Below are 27,726 nucleotides of genomic sequence, written 5' to 3'. Positions count from 1 at the left end.
GCCATTAATATAATGAATCTCACCATCACTCAGATATGCATATTTACTCACATAAGTACAATGCTATTACTACACCTTAAAAAATCAGCAATATTTCCTTGATGTCATTTACTATTCCACCAACAGTTAAATTTCCCCAATGGCAGGAAACTTTCTTGTGGGTTTTTTTTTTAAGAAAATATCTTATTTATTCTAGAGAGAGGGTGCAGAGCGAGCTAGCAAGAGAGAGCGAGCATGAACAGAGGGGAGGGGCAGAGGGAGAGGGAGAAACAGGCTCCCCACTGGCAGGGAACCCAATGTGGGGCTTGATCCCAAGACTCTGGGATCATAACCTGAGCCAAAAGCAGACACTTAGCCGACACTTAGCGGAGCTACCCAGGGGCCCCATATTTGTTTTTTTTTTCAAACCAGGACTTAAAAAGACCCTCATGTTGCATTGGTTTTATGCCCCATAAATCTCTTTTAGCCTAGAGCAGTCTTCCTTCTCCCACTCTCTCACTAAGTTTGTATAACATTGACCTATGAGGAAATCATGTTAGTTGTTCCTACCAAATGTCCCACATACTGGATTTTGTCTTCCTGCTTCCTCATTGTAGTTTCATAAATAGAATTTACTTATAAGGGCTTGATTATTTCAACTTCAACATGTACACTTCACAGTGGGGCTATGTGTTTCCTGTGGCTTCAATGGTATTCAATTAGTGGTATTCAATGTCTAGTTGTTAGGTATTCAGTGTCTAGTTGTTAGTGGTATTCAATGTCTAGTTGTCCCACTCTTAGTTATGCTGACTGATCAGTGGGTTCAGGGGGTGACAGCTTGATGTCTCCCTTGTAAAGGTCATTACCAAACATTTGCCTAAAACTTTCACCCACTGACTACTTTTGCCTGAATTATTTATTTCATTAGGTATTACAAAATGAAAGTGAGATGATTCTATCAAGCGCCTATGTAACTTTCCTAGGTATTGCCAGACTCCATTGGAGTTATAACCACTTTGAATTCCAACCAACAATGTACAAAATATTATTATACTTCACTCCAGCATGACCAAACCAGTATGTTTTCAAAGTTCTGATCTTCACCGATATAATAGGTGGGAGATGTTATCTCAGTATGGATTTAATTGGCATTTCTCTTATGATGAGTGAGGATGAGGGAACTGGGTTTTGAAAAAGAAAAAAAAAAGGCAAGAAGGTCCTAGTGATGATAAAGATTTTGAGCATGCACCAACTTATTTGCTCCCTTTGGTCAAAAAATATCCTCACACCAAGCTTCTTCTTTCACCAGCAAAAATTCTTTCCTCACTTGTCATAATTCCAAGGAAATTCAATAGCACATGGCCCTCAGCCACACAAGATAAATTAGGATTTGAAAGCATAGCTCTCAGATAACAAATCGCTTGATGAATGTCATTCCATGACACCAACAGCGGAGCAGTGGGATTTCCAAGGAAGAACAAAAATCCACTACAAGGAAGCTCAATGTAAGTTTCTCATGAGTAGGTGGGCAGATTAAGCAAAGCAGCAAGATGAAATAATCATCTGGTTAGGAAGGCATTAAGAGAAGTAAGGCCGAATCATGAGCCCATAGTTCTTATTTTTATAGATACATACTTGAGATATGTAGCAAGTCCTGTAGATTTTTGAATAATGCAGCTGCATATGGAGAGAAATTCACATATAGTTTACACCAATTGACATTATACAATCAGTAGGGATTGTGGGAGTTAAGTATACGTGATCCAATTTAAAATATTGTATTACAGGGCACTTGGGTGGCTCAGTGGCGTCTGCCTTTGGCTCAGGGTGTGATCCCGGGGTCCTGGGATCGAGTCCCACACTAGGCTCCCCACAGGGAGCCTGCTTCTCCCTCTGCCTATGTCTCTGCCTCTCTGTGTGTGTGTCTCTCATGAATAAATAGATTAAATTAAAAAATAAAATTTTGGATTATAGATATTCTCACATGGCTTATTCTGTCTGAAATTAATTAATTAATTAATTAATTAATAAGTAGACAGTTTGGTTGCTCAGAAAGGCCTTAGAGGAAACAAGGAGATGTTGTTCAAAGGGTATAAACTTCCAGTTATAAGATGAATAAGTTCTAGGGAATCTAATGTACAGCATGGTTATTACAGTTAATAATACTATATTGTATAATTGAAAGTTGTTAAGAGAGTGGATATTAAGTGTTCTCACCACAAAAAGGAAATGGTAATTACAGGACAAGATGGAGGTGTTGGTGTGGTGGTAATCATTTTGCAACGTATAAATGTATCAAAGCAATGCACTGTACACCCTAAACTCACATAATGTTATATGTCAATTATATCTCAATAAAGCTGAGGGGGAAAAGGCCTTAGAAATTACTCTTTTGTAAGAGGTGGGGCACCTAGGTTGCATCTGTTGGTTAAGCATCTGACTCTTGGTTCAGCTCAGGTTGTGATCTCAGGGTCATGAGATGGAGCCCTGCGTTGGCTCCTCCCTCAGTGTGGTATCTGCTTGGGATTCTCTCTCCCTCTCCCTCTGCACCTTCTGCGCATGCTCTTTCTCTCTCTCTCTCTTTCTCAAATAAATAAATCTTAAGAAAATTACTCTTAGGGCTAACTCTGACCTTCAGATGACAGAAGGCCCCTTTCCCAAGTATATCATCTGATCAAGGTAGAAAAGGCTCAGAAAGAAAAGAAGGAAGGAAGGAAGGAAGGAAGGAAGGAAGGAAGGAAGGAAGGAAGGAAGGAAAGAAGGAAGGAAGGAAAGAAGAAAGAAAAAAGGGATTTTCTCATCAATACCAGCCTGTCTAAAGAGGGCTCAGTGTCTCTGGCTGGATAAACTTTTCTTGGTCTTTCTTCCTGGTCTTCACATCACTGTGGTCCTCCAAAATGGGAGTTTCAAAGACTCGAGGATAGTCAACCAAAGTTACTCTATTCTTTTCTTCCACCTAGAGATGCATCCCTGAACTAATTGTGCATACTCAGATGTCCCTCCCACCTGCACCAGCTCCTTCCCCAGAAAGCATAATGCTGGAAAATCTCCACAGCAGCCTTTCTTCATCAATGTCTAGGAGGCTCAACCAGGGATGGGCTGCCCTCCCCCACCGTGTTCAATTGCTTTCCATTCCCACTGACATCTTCCATTTTTCATGCATTTGACCCATGCACGTCCTACTCAACTGTTCCATTACATCTGGACGTACCTGGGCTCATTCAGCATCTGAACACTTTTTGAGCACCTGTTATGATCCTAGCCTAGCATTACCATAAGCAGCTTCAGCAGGAAATAGGCATCCGTCACAGCAAAAGGTAGTGGCGTGCTCCCTGAAAGGAACATCGGCAGCCAGAGAGGGTGAAATCTAGGGTGTTATACAGGGTTGCAACCCACTTCTAGGGAGCTCAGCTTCAGCACTGCAGCCCCAGACATGAAACATCACTGAGTAGACTGTGTGCTCAACCTGCTTTCATATACTTCTGAGTCACACTACGGTCACTTAAGGCTGAAGTGTGTGGTCACTTCATCACCCCACCCCTCTCATTTCCTGAATCTTGTGAAACTGTTTTGAGTCCTGCAGAGCCGCCTGGTCTCACTCCTACCAGCTGGCGGAAGAATCACTTCCAAACTCTGTGAGGCCCCTTCCTCCACTTCCATCCTTGGAGCTGACCCGGGGCTTGGGCATGGATTACAGGGATATCCGAAGGCTCCCCACGGATCTGCCCTATTACCATGGCCCTCTGTCCAAGAAAGACTGTGAGACCCTGCTGCTCAAGGATGGGATAGATGGCAACTTCCTGCTAAGGGACAGCGAGTCTTTGCCAGGAGTTCTGTGCCTCTGCGTCTCGTGAGTAGTCTCATCTTTCATACCTCAGAACCTTACCCTGAATGCGGTGCTGATACAGCCAAATACCAAAGAAATTGCATTTCACTCTGCCCTTGTGGCCCAAATGAGCAGAATGTGAACAAGGTGGGCAGTACTTGAAGAGCCTGCAAGGAGAGTGTCTGTCCCAGGTCCTCCACCTGCCCTTCTCTCCCTGGTGCAAATGCCACCCCAGCAGACCCTCTGCAGCAGCAGCGGTGTGGGTGGCAGCGAAGGGAAGGACTGCGAAGGCCTAGAGGTGAGGCGGATACAGGGAAGGTGCCCTTTCCCATAGAGGTTGGCTTATTTGCTCTGGAAAAGGCTAGATGTCCTTTATGAAATTTTAACCTGAGAGACTTAAGTGTTCACATTTTTCTGCGGGCTCCACTTGGGATACTTAAAATACGATTTCAAATCTTGTTAAGGTTCGTACAGAGCCTCAACATGCATCATATCCTTTCATCCTTCCTATAGCCTATCAAGGCCAGCATGAGCATTTTCTAGGTGAAGAATCAGAGACCCTGATTTCTCAACCAACTTGCTCGTATTAAAAAACTCCCCTGGCATTTCCAAAGAGTTCAGCGTGAAATTCCAGTAGCTCGCCTGCTGAAGGAGCTTGTTAGTCCCGTTTAGGAAACAATCCTGGACAGGTACTCATGGGAACCTACTATCTTTAAATGTTCTGTTTAGAGAGATCACTGAAATTTTTCTTCTAGCAGCTAGAGGAATAGAAACCCAAATGTGTCTATGCGTATGCATTAGTGCTTCTGAGTGTGAGGACAAAAGGGATTTGATACTAACGAAATAGGCAGAGATCTCTTTTTTTTCTTTATATGATACCAAGGATGCAGGTAAAAGAAAGGTAGCCTTAAGAGGGTTAGCAGTTTGAATTCTCACTCTCAGGGATGAAGAGAAAGTTTACATGTATTTTTTAGCCACTGGTAATTCCTCTTTTGAGAATTGCACAATCACCTTCTTCACCCATTTTTAGCTTGAGTTGTTTGTCTTCTGTTTACTGTTTTTTTTCCTCTTAGTTTCTATATAGGAAGGTAAAATATTTTTTTTTCCTAAAGGACACTGGCACAAAAGAAAACTATAGAATAATTTCACTTAAGATCCATTTTCAATAAACTGCTAACAAAACAGGAGCCAGTAACACATTAAGGAAGAAAATACACTAAGTTCAAGTTTGGTCCGTTCCAAGAAGTCAAGGATGGTTCCACATTGGGTAAATTAGTAGGTTAATTACATATTAGTAGGTCAAAGTTGACAAAATGCATAACTCACTCAAATGTGCTTAAAAGGTATTAGAAAAAATTCATCACTCATCCCTTAATTAAATACACACACATACACATGCACGCATGTACTTACATATTCTTAAAGATTCAAAGTTAGATAGATATAATATTAAATATATAAATAAAATATAATATATATATCATATATAATATAATATTTTAATTAGATATTAAGAAAATAGATGTTTAATTAGATTAATTAAATATTATCTAATTAATATCTAATTATCTTAATTTCTTAATATCTGCTGCTAAAATAATGAATGAGCTGATTACACTCATTACCAGCAGTACTATGGAGCATTTTCTGGGAGATTTGGGCAAGTGTTATTAGCCAAAGGAAATCAAGGTAAAGTTGAAAAGAAAGACACAAAATTATTATAATTTGCAGTTGACATGATTTTATGCCTGTGAAATCTAAGATTTAATTGAAAAAAAACCTAAAAAGTAAATTTAAGAAAATTCAATAACAACATCTGCTTATAAAATTGAAATCAAAATCATAGCTTTTTCATTAAGAAAAAAAAACAAAAAAACAAAACAAAACAAAAAACAAAAAGAAAAAGGAAAAAAGAAAAAAAAAACTAGAAAAAAAAAAAGAAAAGTAACCAGGAAGAAAATATGATAAAACAGGTAATTTACATTAGCAATAATAATAATAATAATAATACCCAGGGTTAAATGTGATGCGAAATGTGTAAGGTTTGTCTGAGAAAACTTCAGAACCTACTGAGGAATTCACTAGAAGATGTACATCGAATTAGAGACTCAGTTTAGAAGCATATCAGCTTACCATAATTAATCTATAAATCTGATATGTTTCCAGTAAAAAAAATCAACAGAACTTTTAGCTTTCTTCAAGAATCATAAAACGCATTCAGGTGGGACGTGGAATGCAGGAAACTTGCTAGAATAGCCAAAAAAAATTTTTATTTAAAAAAGGGGACTAGAGGCACCTGGCTGGCTTAGTCAGGGAAACATCTGACTCTTGATCTCGGGGGTTGTGGGTATGGAGACTACTTAAAAATAAAACCTTAAGAAAAGGGAGGAAATAGCTCTAGCAAATATTTAAAAACATTGTAAAATGACTGATTTCTACAGTAATTGAGTGTTTGGTACTGAGGATCCTGGTTGACTCAGCTGGAGGAGCGTGTGATTCTTGATCTTGAGGTCATCAGTTTGAGCTCCATGTTGGGTGTAGAGATACTTAAGTAAATAGAAATTTCAAAAAAAAAAAAAAGAGTTTGGTGCTGACAGATCAATGGAATAGAAAACAGAATATGGTAGAAATAAGGCCAAATACATTGGAATTTAGCATATGATTAAAAGAGTATTTCAGGGGCATCTGGGTGGCTCAGTTGGTTAAGCGTCTGCCTTCAGCTCAGGTCATGATCCCAAGGTCCTAGGATTGAGCCCTGCAGCAGGCTCCATGCTCATCGGGGAGCTTGCTTCTTCCTCTCCTTCTGCCTGCTGCTCCCCCTATTTGTGCCCTCTCTCTCTCTGGGTCAAATGAATAAGTAAAATCTTAAAAAAAAAAGAGTATTTCACATCAACAATGATGAACAACCATGAATGGTGTTGGGGCGCTTGACTGGTGGCTTTGGAAAAAAATACACCTGAATTCCTTTCTTCTTAAAGTAAAGTTATTTCAAAGTGGTTCTAATGCATACATTTTTTTTTGAAACATGAAACCACTAAGAAGAAACAATGAACTATTAAAATATATGCTTGGGGTTGAGAAGGGCCTTTCTAAGCAGAATGGAAAGCCCAGAAGCCAAAAAAGAAAAGTCTGATGAATCTGACCACTATTAAAAAAAAAAAAAACTGCTGATAATAACACTTAAAAGACTTATCAACAAAAAAAATTTTTTTAAAAAGACTATCAACAAACTGACAGGACAAGTGAACCCTATGAACAGATAAATGCTTTTAAAAATTAATACAAAACTAGGGAAAGGGAAAGAGAAGGAGATTCTTTGAAACAGAAATGCGAAAAGTAAAGATAAGGAAAAATGCTAGATCTCATAACTGAAGAAATACAAACTGGAAAAATAATGAGATGCCATTTTTACCTATTCAATAGGCAAGAATTAAAACTATGGAAATGCCCAAATGAAGTTAGGGTGTCAGGAAGCAGAAACCCTCACACAGGCTAACACAGTCTCTTCCGATGGTGACGTGGCCCAAGCATAAAATACATGGATGTAACCCTTGACCCTAAATTCACTAATAAAAACCTATCTTGGCTGGCTCAATTGGTAGAGCATGTGACTCTTGATTTTGGGGTTGTGAGTTCAAGCCCTGCATTGAGTGTAGAGATTATCTAGAAAAAATTTTTTTGTAAAAACATCTATCTTACATGACCTCACAATAGCCTACCTTATTTTACATGTGACAGCAAGAGTATGTGCAAATTGATAACAAGATTGGGTAAATGTGTATGTGGCATGAAAAAACCTCCCAACATCTATTGTAAGAAAAAGGCAAGATGCAAAGCATGAAGCCATTTGTGTAAAAAAAGAAAAAAAAAGAAAAAATAAAGTATGCCTGGATCTTTGTATATTCATACAAAATCTCTAGAAGGTATAGAGGAAACTTGTAATAGTGGGTTACAGTTAGGAAATTAAGAAAGAATGACTTGGGGGAAAGGTTGTGAATTTATTCATTTGATAGCTTTGCACTGTTCAAATGTTTTATATATGCACATATTACTTTTGTAACTAGAAAAAATGTCTAAAAAGGTAGTGAATCCCTATTATCTATTCAAACACTGTGCTAGGACCTAGAGAGATTCCCATAGGGAACCTGCAATTTTTTTCAAGAGATCCAAAACATGTAAATAGATTTAAACAAGGTAAAGTTTAAGAAGAGACAGTTTTATGCACATGGAAGGGCAGAAAATATGAGCAGGAGAGTCTTCTTAGAGGGGGTGGGATTTGAGCTGAGAAGATGGTAAGATTTGAGCACATGGAAATGGGATGGAAGTCATGTTAGGGAGGGGAGGGGGTAGGAATGGAGGTCTAGAGGTAGGATGTTTTAAAGCACAGATCAATCATACAGAGATCCTGAAAGGTAGCTTGGAGACCAGCTTTGGGAAAAGTAGGTTGAGGATAATATTATAGGGTCTGAGAAGAATGAGTCCATAGATGGCAGGAGGATATAGATGGTTTCTGGGCAGGGAAGTGACAAGACTAGAACTCCCCAAACTCTCTAAAACTGGAGTTTTAGGAACTCCAATCTGGTGTGGAGGATGCACCAAAGCTGACAGGTGATGGTGGTTAAGACTGTTGTGTCTCCAGCTGGGAGATGGTGAAGAACTAGCGATGGGGGTGGGGTGGGGGACAAACAGTGGGAATGGGAAAAGAAGGTGCAAGGGATGTCATAGAGATAGGAAGACTTTGATCCAGACCTCAGGGTAGGTAGTCTTTACTGGGATTCTCTTTAAAAATCAACATTTATTTTCAACTATTTTATGGAGTAGCAACCCAGCTCATGTGTTCTTCTAAAGCAAAAGTGACTAAGAAATGTAAAAAATAATAAATCAGGGGTGCCTCGGTGGCTCAGTCAGTTGTGTCTGCCTTTGGCTCAGGTCTTGATCCCAGCGTCCTGGGATGGAGAACCACATCGGGCTCCCCGCTCAGTGAGGAGCCTGCTTCTCCCTCTCCCTCTCCCTCTAACCTCAGTTTCACTCACACTCTCTCCCACTTTCTCTCTTAAATAAATAAATAAGTGAAATCTTTAAAAATAAAAAAAAGGTCAAAAATAATAAATCAAGTGAAGAAGGATGAATACACACTTGGGGGGTCCCTGCACATAATCAGGCCTCACCCTCTTCCCTGCCCAGGTCCCTGAAAGGCAGACACATTGCAGGTGCCCTCAGGTTTATGGCTCAGATCAGATGGTCCCCATCTAAATGGACCTTATCATGATCCTTGTGAAATTTTGTTATCACAGAGATCAGTGCAGACCACTCAATTCTAGTTGTTCAACAAGTATTGAAAGTCTCTTACCTGCCAGGCACTATGCTAGGCACTCGACTGGTGCCTTCAACACAGCTCAAAGCCTAGTGGGGAAAATAAACAAATAAATGGGGGGGGGGAGTAAACAGGCACCATGTGTACTGATGACTGCTCTCCATCAGGGCGGTTGGGAACTGAGAACAATGGGGTGACCCATTCATTGAGGCGTGGAGAGCCCAGGTGGACCTGGTAGTGGGAGGATGAGTAATAGAACCTGTACCTATTCATTCAACACGCAAATACCGAGCGCCTCTCCTGTTCCAGATACAGTTCTAGGCGGTGGTGAAATAGTGGCGAATGCTACAGGCATCAGTCTTGTCCTCCTGAGAGCACATTCTAGCAAGAGGAGGCAATATGATGAAAACCAAACAGAATCAGAGCATAGGGAGGGATAGAGGCGACTTTAGGTTGGGTACAGGAAAGGTTCCTCAGAGGAGGTCGCACAAAGCAATCCGTGCTTTGATACACAACCTTATGTGAGCAAAGCCAAAATGATGTGCAACCCAAGGATCAGCCTCTTTTCCCACATCAGTGCATTCAGAGCCACCATGAACGTGCTTCCCATGAGCCAAAAATTGTGGGAGGAATGTTACATTCCTTATCTCATTTACCCTTGTCACCTTAGTGGGTGACATTATCCCTGGTTTGTGGGGAAAGAAATGAGAGCTTCTCATTAAACAACTTGTCCAACTTGTCAACATGTCATTATATATCCCCTCTTGCCAATGTCTCCAGTGCCACTGAAATATGTTCAAAGTTGTCACCTTGGAACTGTGTCTGTCATAAGTTGCCCAAGCAGGGGCCTGGAGGGCCTGGCAGTAGATCCCGATCTGTGGGGTCTTGCCATTCTGCTTCCCCAAACTGAGCCGCCCCTTCTTCTTTGCAGTGTGACAGCGGCAACATACCAGCTTCTATGCTTTCACAGACCTAAACAAAAATATTATGCGGAAGTTTAGAAATAAAGAAAGTCACACAGAGAGTTGGCCAAGAAGCATATAGTACTGGGCAGAAAGCTCTGAGGTAAATGTGGACAGGAAATGTGACTTGATCGTTGAGCCTGATAGGAAACGCCAACGTGCCAAACCACTGTCTCTGCAAGTGTGACTTTGTGAGTGAGAAGGGGCTGGGTCTGTCTATAGAATCAGTAGAGTCACAACGGAGTCCATATCAGGAGGTGCAAGGGCTGCAGCTGTAGGCCTGGGGGGAGAGGAGGCACTTTGTAGCCAGAGGATGGTGAAGGGTCTGTGCCCTGACTTACCACCTGTCCTCTCTGAGGAGGATGCAGCAATAGGAAGGAGGAGAGAGAGAGAGAGAGAGAGAGAGAGAGAGAGAGAGAGACACCTGGGGCAGGGAGGGAGGGTCATTTTTAGCTCTCCAAGTCTGAGATCTTTGAAGACTCTAGAGCTCACAAAGAAAAAGGCATTTCAAACATTTTAGTTTATTTTAGAAAAATCAATTGCAGAGAAAGGTATAAAAGAGAAAGCAAAATGTTCTCAGTGTCACCACGTGGAAATGACTATGTCCAGTATTTCAGCACACATGACTCCAGACTGCTCTCTACCCCCGTGCATGTCTAGGGAAATGTATACGTGTGCACAAATGAGTCGTTAGACGTGATGATCTGCATGCTGTTTCTGCTAACATGTTGTTGGTATCTTTCCACATCAAAAAAAGCACCAATACACATCATCTTTTATTGCTTACTCTTTTACTGATTGGATATATCATAACTGGTACATAATCATACATTTACGTTGTTTCCACTTTGGCCCAATGGAGCCAGTGTAATTGGAGACCATTAACATTTTTGTGCTTACATCTTTGAAAGTTTGTCCAACTCTCCCCTCAGACAAAAGCCTAGAACGGTTGATATTTTAACAGACATTGGCAAATGAGCACCACAAAACGTTGTACCAAGGCACACCTCAATCAAGACAAGTGAGAAGGCCGGAAGCCAAAAGTCTTAAAATACTCTTTATTGACGTGCGTTTCACACTTGTGTCATGGCATAAAGAAACGCAGAATATCTTCATCATAGGGCAGTGAATTCCATTTCCTTCCAATGACCTTTTTGAGTTTGGTTATAAACTCGAAAGTTTATAAACTATAAACTCGAACGTGAAGAATTTTGCCCGTAACACTGGTCACAGTGTGAGACCAATTGCGAATTGTGGATTTGTCATGAACCGAGCAAGGACGCAAAGATCCTTGCACAGAGCCTCACGTGATGTCATTCATAAGGCCAAACCCCAATGGAAAGAGTAAAACAATTCAAAGACAAGCAGAAGCTCAGAAAACCTGTATTCTGACTCTCTCTTTCTTTTTAGGGATTTTATTTATTTGAGAGAGTGAGAGAGTGTGAGCAGTGAGGGGGGTGGGAGAGGGGGCAGAGGGACCAGCAGACTCCCTACGGAGGGAGGAGCCCAAAGAGGTGTAGGGGAGACTCACTCCACATGGGGCTCAACACGCAGCTCGATCCCAGGACCTTGGGATCATGACCTGAGCCGAAGTCAGACACCTAACCGACTGAGCTCTCCAGGTGCCCCTATTCTGACCTTCTCCAACTGAAAATTTTCCTTTCAATTGAAAGGTAATGCCAAAGAATTGAAAATGGTCTTTAGTAGCCCTCTGTATTTCTCACATCTTAAATGGTGTTGAAGATTTCCACAGACAGCCAAGAAAGTAAGCATTTCAATACCTCCGGTATTATAAACCTTTGAAATGATTGAGTGCCCATCTGGATCTGGCTCCTTGTTGTCATGTCCAGAGCGGTCCTCCACTGTGGGAGGGTCACCCTCATGCCAGAGATCAAGCCAGAGATCAAGCCACCATGTATTTACTAAGGACCTAACAGCAAATATAGAAAATCTTTTTCTTCTATCTGTCTGCCAAGACTAACCATGAAAACAGTCATAAGCATGAACGTAAAATGAACTTAATTTTGGTTTCCAAATTAAAATTTATTAAAAATAAATTCTGTTCATATACCATTTTATGTTATGCTTTTTATAGCTTTGTTGAGGTATCATTGATATAAAATAAAACCTGTACGATTCAGTGATTTTTGACATTTGTTGACACTCATGAAACCATCGCCACAGTCAAAATACTGAACATTTCCATTGCCTCCAAAACTTCTCACGTCCCTTCGTGATCTCTCCTTCCCACACCTCCCATCCAGACCCTAGTACACCATTGTCTGCTTTCTGGCACTACAGATTCATACGTATTTTCCAGAATTTAATGTAAATCAAATCATAAAATAGTAGCCCCTTTTGTCTGACTTCTTTCATCCAGAATGATTATTTTGAAATTCATCTGTATGGTTACCTGGGCCAGAGTTCACCCCACTCATTGCTGAGTAGTACTCCATTCTAGGGATACATTACAATCCATTTACTCAGCCAGAAAGATTACAATTGAAATTGATGTAAATATTTGCAATCAGTCTTGTGAACATATGATTTCATTTCACTTCTACGTGGAATTTAGGAAACAAAACAAATGAACAAAGGAAAAAAAGAGACAAACCGAGAAACACTCTTAATTTTAGAGAACACACTCTGCTGGTCACCAGAGAGGAAAGGTGGGTGGGGGGATGGGGGCCACAGGTGACAGAGATTAAGAGTACCCCAATCGAAATGAACTAGGGGTGGTGGAAGGGGAGGAGGGCGGGGGGTGGGGGTGAATGGGTGACGGGCACGGAGGGGGACACTTGACGGGATGAGCACTGGGTGTTATTCTGTATGTTGGTAAATTGAACACCAATAAAAATTAATTTATAAAAAAAAAAGAGTACCCCAATCATGATGAGCGCTGAGAAACATCTAGAATTGTTGAATCACTATATTGTACACCTGGAACTGATATAACACTGGATGTCAACTACACTGGAGTTAAAATTGAGTCATTTTAATTTATTTTTTAGACATTTTATTTATTTATTTGAGAGAAAGAGAGATTGACCAGTCAGAGAGAGGGAGAAGCAGACTCCCCACTGTGCAGGGAGCCCCACTCAGGCCTTGATCCCAGAACCCCAGGATCATGACCTGAGCCAAAGGCAGACTCTGAACTGACTGAGCCACCCAGGTGCCCCAGATTGAGCCTTTTTGAACTGTTTGTTTTGTGTTCGTGTTTGGTAAAGACTGTTTCAGAGCAGCCGGTGAGCGTGTGGAATCGTAGAAAGGTAACCACTGACATTACTAAGAGCTTAAGTGGCAAACTCTGCTTTCAGTAAAGAGATATCAACTCCTTTCAAGATCCAAAAGGTTCAAAACAGATTTTTTTTTGAAGTTGCAGAACAAGGGATGAGATTGTTTGAAGATGAACACATCAAAGGAAAGTATTCAGAGTTAGCTTAAACTTTACATCTTTAGCATTCCCCATCTGTGTCAACAGATCGTGCTTTTCCAATGGATGGAAACATTTGCATAAAAAGTCCTCAGAACCCAGTAATGACACCACCACTGATTCACCTTCTCTCCCTGCCTTCTTCCCTCCTCCTCCTCCCTTCATCCCTCCCTCTCTCCTTCCCTTTTTGCACATCAAAATTATACTAAAAAGACAAATTTTACTTTGTTTCAATTTTACTTAAAATTTTTCATTATTAACTAAAATTTAATAAGGTTTGGAGTGTTTGCTTTTTTATTACTTTTAATTAATTTTATTAATTTATTATCTACTTGTTTGAGGGAAAGAGAGTAGGGGGAGGGGCAGAGGGGGAGAGAGAGGATAGAATCTTAAGCAGACTCTGTGCTGAGCGTGGAGCCTGATGTAGGGCTCCCATCCCAGGACCCTGAGTTCACTACCCGAGCTGAAACGGAGAGTCAGAGGCTTAACCAGCTGTGCCACCAGGTGCCCCAATGAATGTAATCTAATGATAGTTATTTTTTTAAGATTTATTATTTGTTCCTTTATGAGAGACACACAGAGAGAGAGGCAGAGACAAAGGCAGAAGGAGAAGCAGCTCCCTGTGGGGAGCCCAATGCGGGACTCGATCCCAGGACCCTGGGATCACATCCTGGGCCGAAAGGAGATGCTCAACCGCTGAGCCACCCAGGCGTCCCAATCTACTGATGGTTTATATTAGAAAATATGTATTTATGTATTTTCATTAATTTAACTTTTACTTACTATTTTGTAATATATTTATGATTTTTTTAGATTGTAAATGTTTTAAATATTCAGTTCCTGTGATCTTTGCTTTTTTGATAAATAATAAAATACTGGCACTGTCAGTTTTGTGCCAATATTGCCAATCTCAAAAAGTACACATTTGGGCTTACAGATTGCATGCATTTCAGCTTTACTAAACTGTCAAATTGTTCCCCAAGACATTAGTATCTACTTATATCCCCATTAGTTGTAGGTAGAATTTTCTACATAGCTTTACATCATGGTCAATATTTTCCATGAGTAAAACTCTCATGTCTTTGCCAACCTGGTATGAAATGAAATCTACTTGTGGTGTAATTTGTATTTCTCTGGGGCACCCGGGTGGTTCAGTGGTTGAGCGTCTGCCTTTGGCTCAGGTCGTGATCCCGGGCTACTGGGATCGAGTCCTACATCGGGCTCCCTGCTCAGTAAGGAGCCTGCCTCTCTCTCTGCCCCTCCCCCTGCTTGTGTGCTCTTTCATTCTTCTTTTCTCTCAAATATGAAATAAAATCTTTTTTAATCTTTTAAAAAATTGTATTTCCCTGATTGATAGTGAAGTAAAACATCTTTTCATATGTTTTATCGGACAATTTCATTAGCCATTTTTTATGATACATTGGTGTCATTACTTTTTTTAAGATTTTATTTATTTATTCATGAGGGACACAGAGAGAGGCAGAGACACAGGCAGAGGGAGAAGCAGGCTCCCTGCAGGGAGTCCGATACGGGACTCAATCCCAGGACCCCGGGATCATGCCCTGAACCAAAGGCAGACGGTCAACTGCTGGGCCACCCAGGTGTCCCACACCATTATTCTTTAAACTTTTGTAAATATTTTTCATCTATTCAATTAAAAACAAAGAAAAAATAAGCATCAGCCCTGGCTGTCATGTAAAGAATAATAATGAGATCAGAGAGAGAGGGAAAAAAATTGCTAGAACTATGTCCTTGAGTAGATAAAAATGGGTGGCATCCAGTGGAAGAGAGAGGAATTAGTTCCAGGAGCAGCGTGCAAAGTTCATGCATGGTTACAAAGGCTGAGTATGTGAGCGCTCGGCCGAATGGCTGTGGTGGCTCAGAGTCTGCGAATTCCCTTCCAATCGCTTGAATCTCTGTGAAGTCATCAGTGAAGTGAGGTGTTCAGTGTTTAAGGAGAAAGAGGACAGTGTACAGACACTTGTTGAAGGAACAGGGAAGGAGATTATTGCCTGGAGGCTCCAGAGCCCACGGGAGGTCTGTGGTCGTTAATTGAAGGGGAGACCAGTCAGCCCACCAAGGGAACCAAGGCAGGTGAGTGCCAAGAGTGCCAAGTGGTAGGGCCAAAGGACCGCAGGCTCTTGGGTCAAGGGCTGGAAGGGGTCAGTGAACAGAGGAAAGGATCTGGACGTGGGGGCCAGAGAGTGGGATGTGTGAAGTTCACACCATGAAGGGGTTGCAGTCATGGGCAATCACAAGTTCAAAGTATAAGCAGGACTGGCCTCATGACTTGTAACCCAGGCAGTTGCACAGAGCCTGACGTTCACAGGGCCCTGCACTTGGTTTTGTACTCTGCCATCACCATCTTGAAATTTCTAACCATATGTTGGCAAGGGGCCTTGCGTTTTCATTTTGCCCTGGGTCCCAATGTCCTGGTTATGAACACAGAGTGAGTGGCTGATGCAGGTGGAGGAGACGAGGCTAGTGCAGGAGAAGACTTTGAGGAACAGAGAAACTGTGGGGTGGGAGGGTCATGTACGCATGAAGAGCACCTGCTGAAGCTTTGGGCAGGAATAGCACTGAAGTTAGTGATAATGAGCTAAGAGCTAGACCCTAGAGAAGTGAGGGGCAATAAGCAGGGGCACAACAACAGTGAAGGGTAGTAGGTAACAGCACCTGATGGCACGAAAAGCCCTGGGTTTGGAGGAAGGAGAGAAACAACATAGAAGAGCCCTAACAACAAGGACAAGGATGCTGGCCTCCCCCCCAGGTCCTTCAGGGAGAGGGGTTTGGAAGGAAGAGGCAGCCATGTAGATGGGAGTGGGGGTGGGAGGCGGGGAGCGGTGTCCTGGTGGCAGAGCCAGGTTTCTCTTAGAGCAAGAAGGTGGTAGGGATGTTTAGAGAACGGGTTAATGACCTATAAGGCTGGGGTTCTGGTAATGATGACACAGGGATAAAGGGAATAATGAGATTAGCCCAGGAGGTTCAAGGCAGAGTGGAGGCAAGACTGTGAGGATCCGTTAGAGAGGGCTCCCCCTTCACCATTGCTGTTGGGGTGAAGGCCTAGGGTCAGCATTGTCTTTTGATGTATGTTTAGTGCAAATGCTTGCTGAAAAACCCTGTTTCTTTTACACATTTTGCAAGTAGCATTTATAAAATAATAATTGGAACAAGGGGTATTAAAAAATAAGTTTCTATGTTTACCCAGTGACACTATAGATACTCATCTCACTGCTCTATAATCTCTTATAGAGTTTTGTTCCCCCTAAACGTTCCAAAATAAATGCATAAAGGCATCACAAGTTCAATAAATCAATTTCTCTGTAAAGCACTGTTGCCACATGGCTTATTATTTCATTTTAAATGCCTTGCAAAGAAAAAGATCATATTTGAGCAACGTCTGTCTTTAGAACTTGGAAGTCCATGGCCTTTGGACTAGTTGACATAGACGCTCCATTTGTTTTACTCTTTCATTTTCCTCTGGTGGAGATTTTCTTTTTTTCTTTTTGTTTGGTGGAGATTTTCTTAGCTGATACTACAACAGCGTAATTAAAAATGAACTCACTTGAGAAGTTAACATAAGATAGTTGGGTTTCAAAGAACTATGTGATCGGCCAAACGCAATGTACGGACCTCCTTCGGATCCGATCTGAACGAGATGCCTCCGTGAAAAGAAATTTGGGGAACTTTGTCACATGTGGACAAGGACTCACGGGGAATGTCGTGTTGCTTGTGATGTAATTTGGGGACACCCACTGGCTTAGTCTGGCCTCAGGAACCCCCACAGAAAGGATTGGGATTTGAGGTCAATTGCCAAAGCCAATCAGTGACAATCAGTGATCAAATCTTCTGTGCCTTAAAGCTCTAAGTTGCTTTCTAAATTCCCAATTCAGTCAAATGATTCTTTGGCATAGGTGCAAGCTCCGGGGGTGGGGGTGGGATCGGCAGATAATTTGGGCCTCCTGTCAATGTCTTTCACTCTCTCTCTCTCTCTCTTTTTTTTTATACTTTAATACTTCTGGAGAATCAGAATAGGTTGACCAGTTGGTAGAGACATCTAATGTATGCACTTTCCTCCTGGGAAACTATTGTGAAACTGAGCCCTTACGATCAATGGTATCTTGGATTTGGAGAAATCCGGTAACGTATGTATGCTATGGAAATTGCTAGATTGAAAAAAAAAAAAGGAAATTGCTAGATTGGGTCTGTTATCTAGATTCTGGTTACTTAGCCAGTGGCGTCCGTTCCAAGAAGAATAAGAGGACAGTATGTCACTTCCTTGGACAAAATTCCCAGCGTTCTCTGTTTTAATTAACACTAACTATCTCTATGAGTTCAAGGACGCATCATTTAGTAACCAATACAGGAACGGCTCAATGGTGTTTTGTATGTTGCATCAACTCAGAGCTAAGTGAAAAAAACTAGAGAGAAGTACCAAGACCATGGGAACAGTAAATTCTCTCTCCTGATCCTCTTTGCCACAAGCCCAGACTTCCACCATCAGAATAAGGGTCCCTGTTTCCAAACCTGTGTCTCTTTCAAATTCCCACAGTTGAGAATGCCTGAAAACGATCCGTTTCTTTTTGGGACCCAAGATTGCCAAAGGCATTGCGCTCAAAACTGAGTGGTAGATGGTCCCTGGATTTGCATATGAGAGCATTATGATTCACACAATCATCTTTCCGCAGGTTTAAAAATTTAGTCTACACGTACCGAATCTTCGAAGAGAGACGTGGGTTTTACAATATACAGGTAAGAACGTACGAGAACTCCCGCAACAGCATCAACAGAAGACACATAGACCAGCTCTAAAACCTGAGATGTGGCCACCTAGAGGCATTTTAAAAAGGGAAGCAACTTGCAGAGGTAGAGTCAGATCAAAAGTAAACCTTGCCTTTCTCTGAGGGCAACGGGGAGCATCCCTGAATATTCACAGCTGTTGTTCAGACTTGTAGAGGCCCATGACCTCAGCTCCCGGTGCTTAAATGGGACCAGCCTGGACTCTGGGTGAGGCCACTATCCAATTAGAAGACCACCCAGTGACCAGGGCAGGACGGGACGGGAGGGGGGCCAGGTCTGAACGCGCAGGAAGCCAAGGCAGCTCCACGGTTGTATGAAAATACAAAGAGAAGCATCAGTCCATGGGCAGTCTTAGTCTTGGGGGGGTGGGGGTCCTTTAATTTTTCTGGTTTACTGAGCACTAAGCAGAAAATCCTTATTGTTTGAAATAATTCCTCTGGCTTAGGAAGCAGAGCAAAATAAGTTTAACCGAATCTTTACCAACAGAGAATCCTGAAATAATCTTTTTGAAACACTTGCAGACAAGGTTAAGCAGATTGTTCGCCACCAGATTTCTCAGAATCTTCGATATGCTAATGTTCATTGTGAATATCTAAAAGAAATCAGAATATATCATGATCCCCAAACACGTACATAGCACACATACATATGTGGGTGTGTTGTATAGAAAGAATTTTTCTTTTCCTACAAAGGACGTTAGTGAGGCAGCTGACAAAATTTGAATAAGGTCTGTAGATTAGTAAGCAATACCACATCAAGATCAATTTCCTCATTTTATTTTTTTAAAGACATTCATGAGAGAGAGAGAGAGAGAGAGGCAGAGACACAGGCAGAGGGAGAAGCAGGCTCCATGCAGGGAGCCTGACATGGGCCTCAAACCTGGGAATCCAGGATCACGCCTTGAGCCGAAGGCAGGTGCTCAACCGCTGAGCCACCCAGGTGTCCCAATTTCCTCATTTTAATCACTGTGGTGCGGATATGTAATGCTCTTGCTTTTTTGAAGATACTGACATATTTAGGGTTACAAAGCTATCATGTCTGCACTTAATCTCAAAAAAAAATTTAAGAAGATTATGTATATGCATCGCTATACATGTACATATATGTGTGTGCATCTAGAAAAAGAAAATGAAAAGCAAATACGTACAATAAAGTGTTGACATATGGGGTATGAGGTGCATCTGGGTGGCTCAGGTTATGATCCCAGGATCCTAGGATCGAGCCTCACGGTGGGGGGGAGGTGGTCCCTGCTGCACGAAAAGCCTACTCCCTCTGTCTCTGCCTTCTGCCCTCCGACTTGTGCTCTCTCTCTCTCTCTCTGTATCAAATAAATATTGAACAAAAACAATTTAAAAGACATTTGGGGTGTGGGTGAAGGATATATATATATAAAAATTTTAAGAGCATTTTTGCAATTTTTCTTCCAATCTAAAATTATCTCGACATAAGATGTTTTCTAAAAAGAAACGTCTATTAACACTTTCTTTCCTTGGTCGTGCATGCTTTGCGAAATGGTGATAATTCCCCAGTACGCTGTTTTGTCTCTTGTCTGGACAAACCAGAGCGAGGCCCGGGAGTCAGCTCTAACTTGGACACGGGCACCTCGCTGAAGAGCAGCGACGCACTCAGAGCCCCTAGTGGGGGCTGGTGATGAGTGTCTATAGAACCTGCCCGAAGGCGACTTCAGCGTCCGCCTACGTGTCTGGTGGAGGTTAACCACACTACATGTCAGAGAACTTTCTGGTTTCCACTTCTCTCTGCAGTTTGACATGGAGCCCTACGGGAAACACAGTGATCATCAAGAAAGCAGGCACAGTGTCTGGCACCAGCTCCCACAGGGTGACCGGCTGCACTAGTATCCCAAGCAGCGTCCCAGGCAAGGTTGCCAAGGGCGGGGGCTCCCTCGGCCCTGCGGACCTAGGATCCTAGAGGACCCCCGATCCCAGATCCTCTCTGCCCACAGTAGCTCAGGTCACAGGCCGGTCTTAAAAATAAAGCTTTCTGAGTATTTCGATGGGTGTGAGCTCGTAAGCATGAACTGCCAGCTGCTTGTCTGCAGTCTTCCAGCTCCGACATAGCACTTCGTGGGGGGCTCAAACCCCTGCTTTGACAAGTGTCACAGTTCACACACAATACATGGTGATGAGCCATCTCCTTCTTGTATTTTGGCAGACGGTGGAAGGTGCTCCCAAACAGATCTTTCCAAACCTAAAAGAGTTGATCTCCAAGTTTGAGAAACCAAGCCAAGGGCTGGTGGTGCACCTCATACAGCCGATAAAGAAAGCCAGCTCCTGCCCGAGGTGGAGAAGATCACAGATAAAGCTGGATAGTATTTATGGTAAAAACTCTCACACGAGGGTCAGAAAGGGATCGTGGTCCCATTTCTTCCCCCGGCCGACTCTGTAGAATTTATAGATGCGCACCCTGTTCTGTTGTGTTATCTCTTAAAGGCTTTGCCCACAAAAAGCAGGGTCGATCCTGTTGGGCAAGATCTTTTATATATATATATATTTTATTTATTTATTTATTCATGAGAGACACACAGAGAGAGAGGCAGAGACACAGGTAGAGGGGGAAGCAGGCTCCATGCAGGGAGCCCGACGTGGGTCTTGATCCCGGGTCTCCAGTATCAGACCCTGGGCTGAAAGTGGTGCTAAACCTCTGAGCCACCCGGGCTGCCCCTGTTGGGTAAGATCTTGTTGGGCAGGCTGTTTTTGAGCCCTGGGGGTGGCCCCCGCGTGGGGCCCTCTGCCTGGAGGGTCAGGAGAGCAGGAGCAGCCCCAAGGCGCTGACCCAGGGGAGAGCTAATCTTGAACTCATACGTGACCTTACACGATCCACAGGCTTGGGAGGAGATGGACAAGTAGGCCAAGTTTTCAAATGAGAAAATTGCCTCGATGCCCTTGCCAAGGCTCATGCAGAGTCACGTTTTGCTCAGTGTTTGCGGAGCATTCATCTATTTAGTGTTAGGGGACAAGTTATTTCACATATCACCCTAACGGTATTAAACCATGGTGGGAAATGAGAGGGGGTCGGTCACCTTGAGTGCGGAGAATCCACGCTGAGGCTGCTCAGATGGCATCACTTGCAGCCACGATCGCTTACCCACCCCCCTTGAAACCCCCTCTCAGGAAGTCCTCCCTCTCACACTTGTCGGTTATGATGTGGTTTGAATTTCACACGGATTTCCGGAGACATTTAGGGTTTACTACTGTCTTCTCGTGGTGGCATGTGTGGTCCCATTGCCAAGCAGAGGGATTGCCATTATCAGTGGCCAGGATGGGGGCACCGGGAGGAGGCATGAGCTCGGAGGAGGGCAGAGGGCAGAGTTCCAGGGAGCCCACAACCCCCCCCCCACATCATACTCTGTCTACTTCAGTCACCCTCCAGGCTGCCAGCACAAGCTTCTCACTTCCCAGCAGAACTAAGCATGGGATTTTAATGATTAAAATAAAAACCCCTCCTCTGCCACTGTTTCTCTGCCCCCTGCCAAGGACTCCACACCCATGTACACGCAGTCATTTCCTATAGGTTCAGCCATGGGTGTAGTCCCATGGCCACGTTGCACCAAAAGTTACAGAAAAAAAGAGCGCAAAGTGGGGCAGAGCACTTTCCTAAGGGCCGCAGCCTTAAGGAAAAACCCAGAGGAGTTGCTGAGGGTGGTGGGAGCTGTGGCAGTATCAGTCCAGCGATGATAAAATAATCACAAATGCCAAGGAGAGAGTCCTTTAAAGATCTTTCCTAAGAACTGGGCTGGAGTCTTAGCACCCCAGCTGCCCTGGTAGGTAACTCCAAGCCTTCAGCTACCAAAGGGGAGACATCCTTTCCTCAGCTCATTGGCTTCCTCCCCTTCCCTCCGCCTCCTTAGAATAAGCTTCAGATGTTTTCATCCTGAGGGAGACACAGGGGTTCTGCTCATCAGTGCAGGCATCTGGAGCTGAAACCTGGGTGCCTAAACTTATAAAGAGACCCCCCTATTTTGCCAGGAGAGCTCCTTGTGATACCCCAGCCCTTGAAGATGTCACTATGACGTGGCATCGAGGTCATCCTGTGCCTGGGGAGAGGTCGTCTCTTCCATGAGTGAGGTTGGTCTGTGTGATTCCTGGGTGTTGAGCCTCATGGCTGGTCTTCTGCTCCTCCCCCCCCCCCCCACAGAGAACAACAGTAACAGTGACTATGTGGAGGTCTTACCCTGAAGACAAAGAGACTGAACAAAGCAATTAGAGAAGAGATGGAGTGACAGCTCTCACTGGCAACCCTGCTTCTCCTGTAGGTGCGCATGTGGAATACTTAGCTCGCGGGGAGAATTCAGACTCTCTGAAGATGTTCCCAGAGAAATTGTTTCCTGCATCTCTGCCTCCCATGCACACGCCATGAGCCGCTTTGAGACTCCTTCCCCTCACCCCCCTCCAGTCTTCTTGCTGGGAATAGGACAGCCTGAACCTATTCTCCTCGACTTCTTAAAGATACCGTTGCATCCTGGTGGATGCCCCCCTGCAGACCAGGGGATCGGAGACACAGTTTTGCACAGGAGAGAGCACACTCGGCCGGGAGTTAGGGACCCGAGTTCCAGCCCTGTGGCGATGTGACTTTGGAGAAGCTTCTTCCCCCATCTGGGGGTCTCCATACCTTCATCTGTAAAACAAACACGTTCCCACCCCTCTGCTGAGCTGCGTTGTGCCTGATGGAGTTGAGGAGATCTGGGGTGATGGAGATGTACACTGGAGTGGCAAGGGATCCGAGTCCCAGCCTCCCAAACAGCCAACATGGTCTCCGCACCTGCCTGTCCTGGTCTGAGTCATGGTGGGGGGCCCTGACCTCCCCCCTCGCCCGCCACCACCTGTCTTTCTCCCCCACATTCCAGTTCTTCTCTTTCTTACTAATCTTGATATTCTTGCCAAACACACCCACAGATACACTTTCTCCCTGGTTTTGCCCAATTTCACTTATGCACCAACAACTTCAGCAGTGCAGGTGTAGCCTTGTACCGCAGTGGTATCTGTGGGGATTTAAAAAATACTCTATTTCATGTGGTCCCTGTTCCCAACTAGACTTTAGGTGCCACCAAAGCATGGTTGGGTCTCCCTCATATTCCCCAGTGTGGACATGTGCTGTGTAGAGCAATGGAAACATGTGCCCATTCTCAGGATTTTGACCAGAAGCAGGGGTTTGTTGAATTGGTTCTAAATCTTTTGCATTTTTCTGCTAGTTCATAATTTTAATTAAGACCTGAAAAGGTGTGCAATGTACCAAATTCTATGCCCATTCTTTTACCTATTTTTAAGCCATAGTGATTCATTTTACCCAACTGGACATATCTTCCAAAGTTATTAAAGAGAGGATCTAGAGATTTCCAGACAACATGAACAGACATTGTGGTTGGAGTCCCAAGGTGTGAGCCATTCGCAGTTCTTGAGTCACAGAAATCCATAGCTACTACCAAGTGGGTTAGGAGTGAAATGCAGCCACCATATTCAGAGAGCTGAGGGAGCCAAAAATCCTTCTGGCAAGCTTGCTTTCTGGGGTTCGGTCCCGATCTTGGATTCTACATCCATGGTACAAAGAAGTATGTTCCAGTTTCCAGAGTCCACAGCAATCTTTTTTTTTCCACAGCAATCTTTTGAACAGAAAATATATCCAGTGCCAATGAAAATTTATTTATTTCTTGAACAAACGACTGAATAAATCAATCTAAAATGTAGTCTCTCATTCCGGATAGCAGAGATTTATTTGAACTTTAGACATTTCAAAATCTAGTAGAACAAAAGTATTAGTTCAAGACCTCTCTTAAAGATTTCTTTATTTATTTATGAGAGAGAGAGAGAGAGAGAGAGAGAGAGAGAGAGAGAGAGAGGCAGACACAGGCAGAGGGAGAAGCAGGCTCCATGCAGGGAGCCCGATGTGGGACTTGATCCTGGGTCTCCAGGATCATGCCCTGGGCCGAAGGGAGATGCTCAACCGCTGAGCCACGTAGGCATCCAGTTCAAGACCTCTCAATCATAACTCTGATAAAAGTGATTTCCTTTACCTGAGCACCCAGGTATAGCACCTTACATGGTCCCCAGCACACTCCTCAAATGAGCAAACAGTAGCTGATGTTAATGTCATGCTATAAATCGCTAAAATTTTTTAGAAGACCATGAACAGGTCACATGAAGAACAGCTGAAAGATCTGGGCATATGGGACTGGAAGAGGGAAGATGTCTAAACCTACAATAGGTATATCAAGTATCTGGGTCACTTTTCTGTGAAAGAGGGTACAATGCCAGACCGCAGAACTCACACCAGTGGCTGGGTGTTTATGGGAGGGCAGTTTTAGCCATGTATCAGAAAGAACTCTGAAACCACTAGAGCAGATCTTTATGCAAACAGCCTGCCCTGTGCTGTAGTGGAAGTGGAAGGTGATTTTTTTTCCCAAGGATATGGGAGAGATGCAGAAATTAGATGCCTACCTGCAAGGTACCTTCCCATTTAGGGATCCTTGGATCCTACTGCCATCTTTTCACAACTCCAGTGGGAAAATCTCTCTCTCTCTCTCTCTCTTTCGGACTTATATATGGAGAGTTGAGAAGCTAATCACATTCCTTAGTTCTTAGCTCTTTATCACCATCAATCTATACAAGACCTTTCTTCTGTTTTATTTCATTTTTTTTATTCCCTTTGCCTCTAATTCTCATTCCAATGTTCACACTCTCTCCCATAGGAAGCAGCTCAATAGTATTTGATATATGCCCTTGACAGAATACTGTAGAATGTACGGCATTGGTCGTGAATACGTAACTTTTATATTCACATACGCAATATTCTATTGTTCCAATGATGTTATTACTTTTCTCAGCACCATGTCTGGTTCTCATCTATATTGTTGAACATAATTCAGTATCTTAAATGATGCATGGCATTCTGTAGTAGCCCTCCAACAAGGTTTGCTGATCCTTTCCTAAAGAGATAGACATCCTAAAGAGATAGCTAATTTGTATGAGTCTCCCTATGGAAATGTAAGAGAATTTCTCTGAACCATATGGTCATAAAGTTTGTTCATGCTCAATTACGATGTAGTCAAACTCATCGAGTGCTTTTTGACTCTTGTTTAATAAGCCCTTCCTTGTTCCAAGATCATGAAAAAAATATCTTACATTTTCTTTTACTGGCTTTTATAAATTTACCCCCTGCAGTAAAGGTTCTAGTGATAACAAGGACTTTTGCATTTTTCACTGACACTGTCCCAGGATCTAGAAAATCTCTTTACACATAGTTGGTGTCTAATAAGTATATTTTTTAAAGATTTATTTATTCATGAGAGATACACAGAGAGAGGCAGAGACATAGGCAGAGGGAGAAGCAGGCTCCTTGTGAAGCAGGGAGTCCAATGCAGGGCTTGATCCCAGGACCCTGGGATCATACCCTGAGCCAAAGGCAGACGCTCAACCACTGTGGCACCCAGGTGCCCCTTAATAAATATTTTTTGCATGAAGGATGAATCCAGGGTTAACCTTTGTATATGGTAAGAGATATTTCCAACTTTGTATTTCTCCATATATATTGAAGTAGTTTTCCCATTTCACCCTGTTTAGTAAACCATTTCCCCCTCTGGTTTCTGGTTCCTCCTTTATATCACAACGGTTCTAATCCTTTGGCTTTGCAGTACCTTATCATCTCGTAGGGGAGGTACTCATCAATATTTTTCAAACCAACTGGATTACTTGCGGGCCTTGGTTCCTCCATACACATTTTAGTATAAATACATTATGTTGCTCAAAACATCTTGATGGGATTTTGAGTGAATTTGCAACTGGGGAGAACAGACATTCTTGTGATGTTGTCTCATGCATAAACATGCTACATCAGTTTATTCAGGTCTTTTTTTGTTCTTTAATGGAATCACAAGTTTTCCATAGAAGTGTTGTATATTCTGTTACATTAATTCCTAATTATTTTTAGTTGTTATAAATTCTGTCTTATGTTTTATTATATATGTAGCAGGCTATAGCCGTGGCAAGTAGATCTCATTAGATTTACTGGTTTACCTGTTGATCCTATTGTAAATGGAATTGTAAATTCTATGTAAGTGATTTTGTCAGCTGTAAATAATACCACGTGGTTCTCTTTCAACACTTATGCATCTGTTTTCCATGTTTACTTGATTGCTAGGACCTCTAGTATACATTAAACCATAGTCATAAAAGTGGGCATTCTTGTGTGGGTCCCAGTATTGCATGAAATGCATAGAAACTTTCTCCATTTCAGCACCATGTTTGTTGTAGCCTTTAAGATGACCATTTCAGGGGAACCCTGGATGGCTCAGCAGTTTGGTGCCTGCCTTTGGCCCAGGGCATGGTCCTGGAGTCTCAGGATCAAGTCCTTTCATGGAGCCTGCTTCTCTCTCTGTGTGTGTCTCTCATGAATAAATAAATAAAATCTTTTTAAAAAATAAGATGACCATTTTAATTTTTATCAGAAATGTTATGGCTGCTTGTCAGAAGAGTGTGTGACTCTTGATCTTAGGGCCATGAGTTTGAGCCTCACACTGAGTGTACAGATTACTTATATAAACTTAAAAAAAAACTTAAAATGCCTGGAAATTTATTAAGTGATTTGTTTCTGAATCTACTGAAATAGTCACATCCCTTTTATCTTCATTCCATTATAGAGGTGAATTATATTAGTAAAACTGCTGATATTATACCACCTTTCATTTGCTTCACTTGATCATGCTGTATTATTTTCAATAAACTGATGGGTTTAGTAAGTTAATACTTCATTTAAGACTTTTGCAGTAAAGCTCATAAGCCAAACAGAACTATAATTTACTGAATCATGGCTAGACTAATCATATAAAGTAAATGAAGCATGCTTTCTCCTTTTTCTCTTTTCTGCTACAACTTTGTGAGGTAAGGATGATCTGATGCTTAGTTTATTAGTTTGAGGCTCTGGTGAAGAGGGGAGGGAATCTTTTATTTCTGTTTAAATATCTTCAATGCTTAGCATTTTATTCAATTATTTTGCTAGTTTTGGCATTCTTTGTTCTCTTGGGAATTTATCCACTTTATCTAAACTTTTTGCAAATATTGGCATACAGTTCACAACGTTATTTTTAAAGCTGTTGTGACTGTAGTCATACCTCCTTCTTCACTCTTGTGCCGTCCTTTTTCATTAACCAGCTTTATCAACCTTACTAGTCCTTTCAAAGCCAGCTTTTTAGTTTTGTGAATCTTGTTTGTAGATTGTTATTCTCAATTTCAGTGATTTTTTTTAATGCTTGATTCTTTTGGATTTATCTGGCTTATTTTCACATTTTCTAATAAATATATATAAAACATGACCAACACATGGTACTATTTTAGTGGTATGCCACGAATTTTAACAGGGATAGTGTTTATTGCTGTTCAGGTCAAAGTATTCTTAATTTGTA

The 27,726-nt window shown here is 42.4% G+C and overlaps 1 protein-coding gene across 1 annotated transcript; it reads left to right on the top strand.

Moving 5' to 3' along the window:
- The first annotated feature begins 3,665 nt into the window (after positions 1-3,665).
- Positions 3,666-22,543, top strand: SH2D1B (SH2 domain containing 1B). Its single transcript, XM_055333883.1, has 4 exons — positions 3,666-3,829; positions 18,203-18,266; positions 20,487-20,652; positions 22,470-22,543. Exons 1-4 carry the CDS (start codon positions 3,666-3,668, stop codon positions 22,508-22,510), a joined length of 435 nt encoding a protein of 144 aa, XP_055189858.1. The 3' UTR covers positions 22,511-22,543.
- The last annotated feature ends 5,183 nt before the right edge of the window (positions 22,544-27,726 follow it).

The sequence above is a fragment of the Nyctereutes procyonoides genome, unplaced genomic scaffold (genome assembly GCF_905146905.1).
Source record: "Nyctereutes procyonoides isolate TBG_1078 unplaced genomic scaffold, NYPRO_anot_genome, whole genome shotgun sequence".
Lineage (NCBI taxonomy): Eukaryota > Metazoa > Chordata > Mammalia > Carnivora > Canidae > Nyctereutes > Nyctereutes procyonoides.
The sequence above is the reverse complement of the archived record's forward strand: the minus strand, read 5'-3'. Positions and strand labels throughout refer to the sequence as shown.